We start from the raw sequence: 13271 nt of genomic DNA, 5'->3' as shown, positions 1-13271 counted from the left end.
TGAAGATTTTGTCGGGTATAAATAATTAGATCATTTCAATAATTTATAAGGATGAGTTCAATTATATATGGCTATGGCATATGCAAATACAATTAAAGGGTGCATTTAAGGACTTAAATCACATTGCATATATGTTAGTTCAATAGTTTTGCAGACAAAGAGATGGTATGATCGTGTCGTTAATAATAATAATGAACATCTCTCTGTGTAGGTTGTTATGGGCATGGCCGACGGTCTCAAACTTGAGAAGGAGGTAGTTCTTGGTTAGCAGATAACCCCTATTGATTATGGTAAGCGGCTCAAAGTTCGCAATGATCATGAATTTACGCGATTGATACCAAGAGTACGCTTGGACCTACATCCTTCAAATTTGGCAGGGAGGTTGCGCATACACACGTTTTTATTGAGATCAGAATGTGACATTGATTAAAAAAGCTTATCAGATTTATAGCAAGTATGTTTGGACCTGGGGTCGTCAAATAGGTTATGGTGTTTGGAAATGACGTACTGAATACCTGTACCAATATGCGGGTAAGCAGATTAATCATAAAGGTCACAGTGGTCCTAAACATAAACACCTTTCCGATCAGAAATAATAAAAAAGCTCAAACTTGATGGGGATGTTGGTCAGTATTCACTTAAGTCTTAATTCTGAATTTGAAAACAAAATTTCTTAATGCTTCAAAACATCTATGCAATTACTAAATTTGTCATTATAGAACAGGTTTTTGCAACCGATTAAAGAACCTTCCCATCATTGCTCAGGTAATAGCATCTTTACATCAACCTCAACAATTTGCTTTTCTGAGTCTTTGTATCAAACTAAGACTTAAAATTTTATGTGAATATGGATCCTGAATTGTAGAATCAAATTGATTTAAATATCAACAGATCAAATAAAGGTAACAAGATTGAAACAGTCGGAGTAATCTTTCAAAACAGGTGTATTTTATTAGTATAGAATGATAACTCAATACAATGTTATGCTTGAATGTTGCAAGAAACTGATCATTGTCGTTATATTTTGAAACATACTGGCTACCACTTCAATTAACATTGAAACAGCTATCTGTTAATCAGTATAGTTGCATTGTATAGAATTTTCAACTTTATATAATCCACTAAATAGCTCTAAAGAGAACGCACAGATGATGTTTCACTGACTAGAACGTCTCACCATCTCCTTTTCAAACAATAAAACTGGTTAATAACTATACCAACTACTGTAAAAAATATATTAAAACTTGCAATATAACTAATTATTAGATCATTATTAATTCCTGTAAATTATCTAAAACAGATTCCAATAAATATAAGAAGAAAGGCTATGATTATATGTAGAGGAAAACGAATAACGACGACGACAAAGAACAGGCGTTCTTTAGCACTTCTTGAGTAAAAATATAATAACTTTGACGAAACGACGCACATTCGAGCTATTCGGTATAAAAATGCCTTTTAGATAGGAATACTTATGCAAAACACGGAATACATATATAATTAAAAAGAAACTACATACAAGGAATACCCTACTTGAAAACCTCTCACTAATATTTGCAGCATTCGCTTATATTTATTATCTAAAACCCTTAACCGCTCACAATTCTTCATTTATGCCAGCAACCTAGAATATTTCCAAAAATGTTTATTACTGTTATTTATAGTGATATGCGATAGTAAATGCCTAGTCTAAGGAATGTTTTGGATGATAATCGCCTGCTGTGCATCTCCTGCGTGTTGCACTGGTGTCAGAGTAGGGGCTTATATCCTGTGTCTTCGTTTAATGGTTCAGGACTATTAAGGGTCCATTTACCTAATAAAACTTCCAAAACTGCACAGCAGGATTCTCAAATCGGAGATCTGATAAGAAGGATCAAGGCAAGTAGATTAAACTCAATAAACAGAGGTTATGTACTGTACACAGTTTTTTTTGTTTTTTGTTGTTGTTTGTTTTTTGTTTGATTTTGGGGGGAGAGGGGGGGGGGGTACGTATGGAAGGATTAAACTAGGCCTTTAAGAGAAATCCATCCATCATAGATTTAAACCATTGAAATAGAAAAGTTACAACATGTTGGTTCGAATATTCCATATTTTTAATGAGAGCACTTTTAAATAGGCATTATGTTATTTAAGTAACAAATTAATAAAGTTGCTATATATTCATTGTATTGTTTTTTATTACCTCCCTTTCATAAATCAAACAGTAATAGTAGCGTCGAACCCCGTTGGCTCGAACTCCCAGGGACCGGCGAAATTACCTCGACCCTCGGAAAATTCGAGCCAAGTAGGAATTTTTAACTTCAGTTTAAAGAAATCGGTCCTTTACATCTACTTCGAGCCAACGAGGAAATCGAGCCAAACGAGTTCGAGCCAACGGGGTTCGACTGCATACATTTATATATGTATAATCATCTTTCCTGGTTAACAATGTGCTAATATGAGGCTTTTAAAACATTAACAACACAAATGTCGTTTTAATGATCGTTTATATAAATGAATGTCATTTATAGGCAAACTGTTGCAATAACAAACCAAAATATGGGGAGAAAAATCATGTACGCAAAAGTTATTTAAAACAAACCTTTCAAGGGTATTAATTTCATTGCAAAAAAAACTTATACCTGAAATTCTATAAACCATTCTATTCATTCATTGAAAATGATATTTCATTGTTAATTCATGAATTGCTTTCGGTAATATGCAAATGATGACATTTGAAGAGACATGCATTGTTTCGATTTGTAAACTACTTTACTTGATTTGTGCATTTGCTTAGCGTGTATGTAAAAATAAGTTATGAATGAGATCAATTCTTTAGACCACTGTATAAATATCTTGATATTAAAGAACCACAATTTTAAACGTTTATTTTATTCCAATAATCAATACAAACTGCGCATTACAACCTTTTCATTGCGTCTATTTGTGGCGAATAAACTATGGAGCGTCTGAGCTGTTTGAAATGATATTACTCATTGTCTTCGAATAGCATATTTTAATCCTTAAAAGTTGTTCAAATACAAATGCTCCTTTGCTAATAATCAATGAAAGCTTTTGTGAAGTATACGCGAGCGCGTAAAATCATAGACATCCAACCAAAAATGATAGGCCAATGTCATAAAATGTATTTTTAAAATATCATGAATTGTAATTCATGCCATTGATATTCCAGAACGAGACCGTATATTCTGAGTTCAAAAGGCTCGCGTTTTCTACCAATAGGAAAAAATGTAGTTGTATTTCTGCCAAAACAACGTCTTGTTTCTCTAGAAATGTGTCTGTTCTCTACCATGTTTAAATAACTTAATATGTCAGTTGCTTGGCCAATTTCGGATATATTAATGGTTCGTGAATATTTGAAGATTTTGAATATGACAGACTCGACTCCCTTGAATATGTGAATTCACATATGGATATTTGCTTACAAACATCAACTAATTATACTATCCCTAAAGAATGCGATTGCACTCTACATATTCCTTTGGTATATTCTCGAGGAAAAATACGTCAATGTATAGTTATTAAATAACGAATTGAAATACAATTTAAACGAACTGATGAAAAAGTACATGTAAATTTAGAAATTATGATGAAAATGAACTATAAATAGGATGCTTTTCTGGATTAATATTGATACGAAAAACTACAGAATCAAGCTCAGTAGCCAAAAGTTTAAACATAAACCCCGTTTAATGGCACAGGGTAAACGCCAAAGACATTGAGCACGAAAACAAAGAAACATGGAACAAAGCACAAAACTCCACAAACAACACAGTGCATATGTACTATGACCGCTCATCTACTATATACGTTCATGAACGTATATAATTACAAAAGATTGCATAGTGAGTTAAACTTACTTGCAAAGTCCTCGGATATTAAATTCATCTTAAAAGCACGTCCTTAAACGAAAATATATATTAATGTGTTGTTATCGAACTGTTCACACTAGTAAATCTATTAGAAACATAGAGCTACCACCTTCATCTGGACACTGGTGCGATCTATTATCGTACAGTGTATGTTGTTTACGCCTTTAAGTTTCACTTCAATGCAAAAAGGTATTTTCAATCATAGCCGTTTGTGACAGGTTTCGTGTTGAGCTAGGACATGTTTGGAAGTGTCTGTAATACGTTATGAATACGTTATGAATTGATTCAAACGAGACTTACTCGGTATCCACTTTATCCTTTAGTTAACTGTGAGTTCTGATAAGGTATTATATATTGAGCTCTACGTATACTTTAGTTAAAGAGGCGATAAATAAATTTACATTTTATAACGTGGCGTCTTTATAATACATGAACGTTGAGTATGTCCAAATATATCTTTGGAATTGACCAGAATGTAAATATGCATTTTGTTATCCATATGCTCATAACTTTTCTGTCTTACAATACAGTATAACAAAACAACCATATACTATCGAATGCACATTTGATTAAATCTTTATGTCAGTTATTGTATTGGTATTTGAGCAGACGTTTTCTTCACGTATAACATTATTTTGAATTATTTTGAGCAAACTATTAGTACCTTCAATATATACTTATACTTTATAATATCGCCATCATTTAAGTTCTTTAAAACAAAACGCATAACGTTAAAACAGAGTACTTTGTTTGCTTGGTGGACTAAGCATTAAAGCTGTACTCTCTCAGTATTACCGTTTTGACATTTTATTTTTTTGTCTTGGTATAGTCAATTTATACGAAAATGCATTAAAACTAGTCATATAGGACGTCTGACAAAAACTAATAATTATTATGTTCAAAAATTGATGTTTTATGCATTTTTTTTAAACCGTTAGTAACGCTTTTATCCATAAAACATTTCCGAACGGAAATATGAAAACTTGCGATATGATCTTTAGTCAGCAGTCTTTTTTGACTGATTTGCAGATATTTACGCAAAAATTTGCTCATTCCAAAAAATAAAAAAGTTGTACAAACGGAACTTCTGTGAGAGTGCAGCTTTAAGTATAAATTGAAAACATGATCGAAAGCCTCTCTTACGTTCTTAACCTTAACCTATTACCCAAAACCGCGTCCCAAATATCGTATGTGTACAAGAAATATTTCGCTTCAAAGATTCACTTGGATGTAGTAAAATCCAGAATCACAACAGGTTTAGGTTCAGGCAAGTGAGGTGACATCAAGAATCGCCATGCCACAGTAGGCATACTTTAACTTTGGTGAAGTAAAATCCAGACACGCCATGCAACAGTAGGTATCGGTTCACTTTAGTGTTGTAACATCCAGCACCGCCATGTCGCAGTAGGTTTAGGTTTACTTTGGTGAAGTGACATCCAGCACCGCCATGTCGCAGTAGATTTAGGTTCACTTTGGCGTTGTTACATCCAGCACCGCCATGTCGCAGTAGGTGTAGGTTCACTTTGATGTTGTTACATCCAGCACCGCCATGTCGCACCGCCATGTCACAGTAGGCTAAGGTTCACTTTAGTGTTGTTACATCCAGCACCGCCATGTCGCAGTAGGTTAAGGTTCACTTTAGTGTTGTTACATCTAGCACCGCCATGTCACAGTAGGTTAAGGTTCATTTTGGTGTTGTTACGTCCAGCAAGGCCATGTCACAGTTGGTTTAGGTTCACTTTGGTGTTGTTACGTCCAGCACCACCATGTCGCAGTAGGTTTAGGTTCACTTTGGTGTTGTTACATCCATCACCGCCATGTCGCAGTAGGTTTAGGTTCACTTTGGTGTAGTTACATCCAGCACCGCCATGTCGCAGTAGGTTTAGGTTCACTTTGGTGTTGTTCCATCCAGCACCGCCATGTCAGAGAAGGTTTAGGTTCACTTTGGTGTTGTTACATCCAGCACCGCCATGTAACAGTAGGTTTAGGTTCACTTTGGTGTTGTTCCATCCAGCACCGCCATGTCGCAGTAGGTTTAGGTTCACTTTGGTGTTGTTACATCCAGCACCGCCATGTCGCAGTAGGCTAAGGTTCACTTTAGTGTTGTTACATCCAGCACCGCCATGTCGCAGTAGGTTAAGGTTCACTTTAGTGTTGTTACATCCAGCACCGATATATCGCAGTAGGTTAAGGTTCACTTTGGTGTTGTTACATCCAGCATCGCCATGTCGCAGTAGGTTTAGGTTCATTTGGTGTTGTTACATCCAGCACCGCCATGTCGCAGTAGGTTTAGGTTCATTTTGGTGTTGTTAAATCCAGCACCGCCATGTCGCAGTAGGTTTAGGTTCACTTTGGTGTTGTTCCATCCAGCACCGCCATGTCGCAGTAGGTTTAGGTTCACTTTGGTGTTGTTCCATCCAGCACCGCCATGTCGCAGTAAGTTAAGGTTCACTTTGGTGTTGTTATATCCAGCACCGCCATGTCGCAGTAGGTTTAGGTTCACTTTGGTGTTGTTACATCCAGAACCGCCATGTCGCAGTAGGTATCGGTTCACTTTGGTGTTGTTACATCCAGCACCGCCATGTCGCAATAGGTTTAGGTTAACTTTGGTGTTGTTACATCCAGCACCGCCATGTCGCAGTAGGTGTAGGTTAACTTTGGTGTTGTTACATCCAGCACCGCCATGTCGCAGTAGGTATCGGTTTACTTTGGTGTTGTTCCATCCAGCACCGCCATGTCGCAGTAGGTATCGGTTCACTTTGGTGTTGTTCCATCCAGCACCGCCATGTCGCAGTAGGTATCGGTATACTTTGGTGTTGTTCCATCCAGTACCGCCATGTCGCAGTAGGTGTAGGTTCACTTTGGCGTTGTTACATCCAGCACCGCCATGTCGCAGTTGGTTTAGGTTAACTTTGGCGTTGTTACATCCAGCACCGCCATGTCGCAATAGGTTTAGGTTAACTTTGGTGTTGTTACATCCAGCACCGCCATGTCGCAGTAGGTTTAGGTTTACATTGGCGTTGTTCCATCCAGTACCGCCATGTCGCAGTAGGTGTAGGTTCACTTTGGCGTTGTTACATCCAGCACCGCCATGTCGCAGTAGGTTTAGGTTAACTTTGGCGTTGTTACATCCAGCACCGCCATGTCGCAATAGGTTTAGGTTAACTTTGGTGTTGTTACATCCAGCACCGCCATGTCGCAGTAGGATTAGGTTTACATTGGCGTTGTTACATCCAGCACCGCCATGTCGCAGTAGGTTTAGGTTAACTTTGGTGTTGTTACATCCAGCACCGCCATGTCGCAGAAGGTTTAGGTTAACTTTGGTGTTGTTACATCCAGCACCGCCATGTCGCAGTAGGTGTAGGTTCACTTTGGCGTTGTTACATCCAGCACCGCCATGTCGCAGTAGGTTTAGGTTCACATTGGCGTTGTTACATCCAGCACCGCCATGTCGCAGTAGGTTTAGTTTAACTTTGGTGTTGTTACATCCAGCACCGCCATGTCGCAGAAGGTTTAGGTTCACTTTGGTGTTGTTACATCCAGCACCGCCATGTCGCAGTAGGTGTAGGTTTACTTTAGTGTAGCTACAACCACACTCGCCATGCCGCAGTAGGTTAAGGTTTACTTTGGTGTAGTTACATCCACACTCGCTATGCCGCAGTAGGTGTAAATTTACTTTGGTGTAGTTACAACCACACTCGCTATGCCGCAGTAGGTGTAGGTTCACTTTGGTGTAGTTACGTCCAGACTCGCCTTGCGGTGTTGGGGGCATAAAGCAGGATTTTTCTGTATGCGCAAGTTTCACATCGACATATTTCTGACAATTAAGCTTTACCCGATAATAATAACATTTATTGGTTAAGGGGAGAACAATATTCTGAAGGTTAACAGAGACTCTTTTTAAGATTAGAAAAGTCGTCTTTCTTGATCTAGTGCAATTAATCAAAGGGAACAACTCTTAATACTGAAATACTTGATGTAAAGTCACAAGTTATCTTTCTTTTGCAATACGCTGCTGGGTTAAATATTTGTCTTGAGCTTAACAATAATGATGATAAGAAACTCACTTAATTTTTATATTTGAGTAGCTTATAGATGTCTTTTGGTGTGATTTTTCATTCCGTATCGACGTCGATGTACGGTTTCATGGGTTGCTGTAGGAATTGTATAAATGAGTTAGGTAGAGTTTTAGTGCGCGATAATGTTCTACTTAGTTGTCCTTGTCATTTAAACTCAATACTTATCTCTCCACTTTGGCAGAATAGGGGTAGAAATTTGATTTATACTATGTAACGCTTAACGTTACAAATAGTACTTTGTTGCAATAGTTCGATACTTCTGTATCCTCTATATGCATTTTCCTGGGCGGAGCGGGTAGTTTGGTGTAAGATTTTGCAGTGCAACTGGATATTGGAGTGATGCTTCTAAAATATGGCAAATATCATTGTCGTTTTGGTGTTCTGAATATCAAGATGTTGATTTCACGTTAAGTCAACCATCAATAATTTAAACAGGGGAGGTAAATGCTTTAAGCGCATCCTTACAAATTGTTGGCGTCTTTGTAACAAAGGTTGGATGTAGGTGTAGTGTTGTCGTACTCTTCTTGGTAGGAGTTGTTGGCCTGTCTGAGCCGATTCCTTCCTCAAGACTCGCCTCGTTAGATGCACATCACCATATTATTATTCATGAGAAGTTCAATTTTCATGTCAGCAATGAATACGCGCGCTATAAAAAGCCTGGTGAACTTTATAAGTGAGTTAATTCTAAATTGTAATTTTACATATATACACAAATCACAACTCTTCTAACGCAAATGAAAAAGACTCACGTTCATTTTCACGGAATATACCATAAATTGTTAATGTTTAATGTATTAAACACACTGCATGCAAGCTCACAGTTGTCTTTCGAATCAATTGTTCATTAACAATACAAACAACACTTGTCGGAGTAGTGCTGTTTTTTTGTAAATTGCAACAGAGGTCATGTATTGGTAGGGATAATAATAATACATGTGCATGCTCGCTCTTTTGGATAAATTTCAACAAACATGTTGACTCCTTTGTGCCACTCAATTTTATACATTTGAGGTGGCGATAGAAGGGAAATCCTAGCCCGACACGGCGAGTACAAAGATGAACTCTCGCCATGCTTTCAAACATAATCTTAAATTGGGGATTCTTAGTAGTGCTGTTAATGGAATGAAATGAAATATCATAAAATATACATTTAACATAACATAACATATTAGGCAAGCAGCTTTAAAATACCCAACATAATTTGGTTCAAACAATATTTATTTCAATACACACATTTTCAAGAACTGCAGAGTTGACGCCTAATTAAAGGATTTTCTGTTTTAATAGTTCGCCAAAAGTATACAAGTGATATTTACACAGAACTAAATTGTCAAGGCCGATTTAATAAGAAAGGTTTGCAGCTGTTGACTCACTTCTGAGATATTTTGAGATTACCGTAAGGAGGATTGAGCATAATTTAAAGATTGCTTTTATTCATTAATGCAATGTAAACTGAAATATGTCATTGACATTAGTTCCATTTTAAGTCACTTATTCTTGTCTAACTGTTTATGGGAAAAAATGGGAAAATATCAATTTTTGCCAGTTAATATCTTTTTCTATGTTTTGTCACCTATCAGTCTATCGACCGATGAAAACTGTTGATATATAGCAAGCATATAATGAATCACGGTCATAATTGTTTGTTTTGTATCTAAATCTAGGCATAGAGTGGCAATCCTAAAGATACATCTGAATATGAGCATAAAAAGAACAGCAAGACAAAAACACATGTGAAGCAGGGCTAATTTGGTAAAAAAGACCGGCGCCAGGTGCTTTTATACAGTGCCTTCGTATATAGATTATGTGTCATTTGTATACATTAACAATATGACATCCAAATGTTTTTTGAGTGGAGACGCAATTTAATTGATTTGAGATGGCCTTGGTAGCCCAATCACATGCACCTCTTTTCAAAAATATGAAAAATGATCTTAATGTGGTATGTGGGTTTTTCTGTGGAGGATGGGTGTTTGGAGACATCCCCACCCCCAGAATATTCCTTTGGTTAATTACAGTCAGATATGGTACGCTGTGGTGAAATCTTATATTGTTGCTGCAATATTAACACATCAAGCTCATTTGAAATATTCTAGTAGGCACATAATGAGTGCCACAACCCCTATCCACTTTGGATCCACATGTTTTTATCACTATCATTGTGTATTAATTGTATGTTTCGTAACTGTTACGATTTTATTGAATATATGTGTCATTGATTACTTTGTATACATGCACCAATCGTGGTATGAAAAGTGCACCGCCTCACCCGGAATCAGCGGCAAAGCTAGGATCTAGACGTGGTATGGGACGTATAGCGCCTCACCCGGATCAGAGACAAAGCTAGGATCTAAACGTGTCATGGGACGTGTAGCGCCACATCCGAAATCAGAGACAATGCTAGGATCTAGACGTGTCTTGGGACGTGTAGCGCATTACCCGGAATCAGGGACAAAGCTAGGATCTAGGCGTGGTATGGGACGTGTAGCGCCTCATCCGGAATCTGAGACAAAGCAAAGATCTAGACGTGGTATTGGACGTATAGCGCCTCACCCAGAATCAGAGATAATGCTAGGATCTAGACGTGTCATGGGACGTGTAGCGCCTCATCCGGAATCAGAGATAATGCTAGGATCTAGACGTGTCATGGGACGTGTAGCGCCTCACCCGGAATCAGGGACAAAGCTAGGATCTAGACGTGGTATGGGACGTGTAGCGCCTCATCCGGAATCAGAGACAATGCTAGGATATAGACGTGTCATGGGACGTGTAACGCCTTACCCGGAATCAAAGACAAAGCTAGGATCTAGAAGTGTCATGAGACGTGTAGCGCCTTACACGGATCAGAGACAAAGCTAGAATCTAGTAGTGCCATAAGACGTGTAGCGCCTTACACGGATCAGAGACAAAGCTAGGATCTAGAAGTGTCATGAGACGTGTAGCGCCTTACACGGATCAGAGACAAAGCTAGGATCTAGAAGTGTCATGGGACGTGTAGCGCCTTACACGGATCAGAGACAAAGCTAGGATCTAGAAGTGTCATGAGACGTGTAGCGCCTTACCCGGATCAGAGACAAAGATAGGATCTAGACGTGACATGGGACGTGAAGCGCCTCACCAGGAATCAGAGACAAAGCTAGAATCTAGAAGTGTCATGAGACGTGTAGCGCCTTACACGGATCAGAGACAAAGCTAGGATCTAGACGTGACATGGGACGTGAAGCGCCTCACCAGGAATCAGAGACAAAGCTAGAATCTAGTAGTGCCATAAGACGTGAAGCGCCTTACACGGATCAGAGACAAAGCTAGGATCTAGTAGTGTCATAAGACGTGTAACGCCTCACCCGGATCAGAGACAAAGCTAGGATCTAGTAGTGTCATAAGACGTGTAACGCCTCACCCGGAATCAGAGACAAAGCTAAGATTTAGTAGTGTCATAGGACGTGTAGCGCCTCACCCGGAATCAGAGATGAAGCTAGGATCTAGACGTGGCATGGGACAAGTAAAGCATCACCCGGAATCAGAGACAATGCTAGGATATAGACGTGTCATGGGACGTGTAACGCCTCACCCGGAATCAAAGACAAAGCTAGGATCTAGAAGTGTCATGAGACGTGTAGCGCCTTACACGGATCAGAGACAAAGATAGGATCTAGACGTGACATGGGACGTGTAACGCCTCACCAGGAATCAGAGACAAAGCTAGAATCTAGTATTGCCATAAGACGTGAAGCGCCTCACCCGGATCAGAGACAAAGCTAGGATCTAGTAGTGTGATAAGACGTGTAACGCCTCACCCGGAATCAGAGACAAAGCTAAGATTTAGTAGTGTCGTAGGACGTGTAGCGCCTCACCCGGAATCAGAGACGATGCTAGGATCTAGACGTGTCATGAGACATGTAACGCATCACCCGGATCAGAGACAATGCTAGGATCTAGTAATGTCATGGGACGTGTAGCGCCTCACCCGGATCAGCGACAAAGCTAGGTTCTAAACGTGGTATGGGACATGTAGAGCCTCACCCGGATCAGAGACAATGCTAGGATCTAGACGTGTCATGGGACGTGTAGCGTCTTTCCCGGAATCAGAGAGAAAGCTAGGATCTAGTAGTGTCATGAGACGTGTAGCGCCTTACCCGGATCAGAGACAAAGCTAGGATCTAGACGTGGTATGGGACGTGTAGCGCCTCACCCGGAATCAGAGACAAAGCTAGGATCTAGACGTGGTATGGGACGTGTAGCGCCTCACCCGGAGTCAGGGACAATGCTAGGATCTAGACGTGGTATGGAACGTGTAGCGCCATACCCGGAATCAGGGACAATGCTAGGATCTAGACGTGGTATTGAACGTGTAGCGCCATACCAGGAATCAGGGACAATGCTAGGATCTAGACGTGGTATGGGACGTGTAGCGCCTCACCCGGAATCAGGGACAAAGCTAGGATCTAGACGTGGTATGGAACGTGTAGCACCATACCCGGAATCAGGGACAATGCTAGAATCTAGACGTGGTATGGGACGTGCACCGCCTCACCCTTGAACGTAAAAAGCTGAACTAAACAAAGTAAAATGTCAGTAAAGGAAAAGCGGTTATGTTGTAAGTATTACTGGGTATTATCTTAGTATTCATTCAACTTATTAACGGAATAAAATATATATTATTTTGGTTCAAATTATTTCCGATTTGTTTGGGAAAAAAACGGCACGTCATCACATCATTTGATATATTTTCATGAATTTTATATAACTCCTCCATGAAGTTTGAACATTCGCAAAAGGGTAGCTTACAAACAATTTACCTGATTACGTTGATTTAATATGTGTATCTTATGAGGACTCGTGACAGATTTTGATATATGTCTTTTATAATACAATGCATAGGTTGATGCAATATCAAATCGTTAAAGTCTATGTATACAATATCATATTGCATATGTCGATGTCTACAATAATAAATTGCACAAGTCGATATATGAAAATCACATTATATAGTCCGATGTATAATCCTACACAACGTTTAGGTCTATATGTGCAATAAAACTTCGTATAGGTCGATTTATGCAATTTCACATCGTAAAGGTCGATGTTTACAATTACACAACGTATAGGTCGATTTATGCAATTTCACATCGTAAAGGTCGATGTTTACAATTACACAACGTATAGGTCGATTTATGCAATTTCACATCGTATAGGTCGATGTTTACAATTACACAACGTATAGGTCGATTTATGCAATTTCACATCGTATAGGTCGATGTTTACAATTACACAAGGTATAGGTCGATTTATGCAATTTCACATCGTAAAGGTCGATGTA

At 38.9% G+C, this 13271-nt stretch overlaps 2 protein-coding genes across 2 annotated transcripts in view; both read right to left on the bottom strand.

Annotated features, from left to right (window-relative positions):
• Positions 1–13271, bottom strand: part of LOC128221341 (uncharacterized) — a 399999-nt gene that overhangs the window by 306838 nt on the left and 79890 nt on the right. The gene's annotated exons all lie outside the window — the stretch shown is intronic.
• Positions 6118–7644, bottom strand: LOC128221529 (probable serine/threonine-protein kinase clkA). The gene has a single exon (XM_052930134.1). It carries the CDS (start codon positions 7642–7644, stop codon positions 6118–6120), a length of 1527 nt encoding a protein of 508 aa, XP_052786094.1.

The sequence above is a fragment of the Mya arenaria genome, chromosome 16, assembly GCF_026914265.1.
Source record: "Mya arenaria isolate MELC-2E11 chromosome 16, ASM2691426v1".
NCBI lineage: Eukaryota > Metazoa > Mollusca > Bivalvia > Myida > Myidae > Mya > Mya arenaria.
The sequence above is the reverse complement of the archived record's forward strand: the minus strand, read 5'-3'. Positions and strand labels throughout refer to the sequence as shown.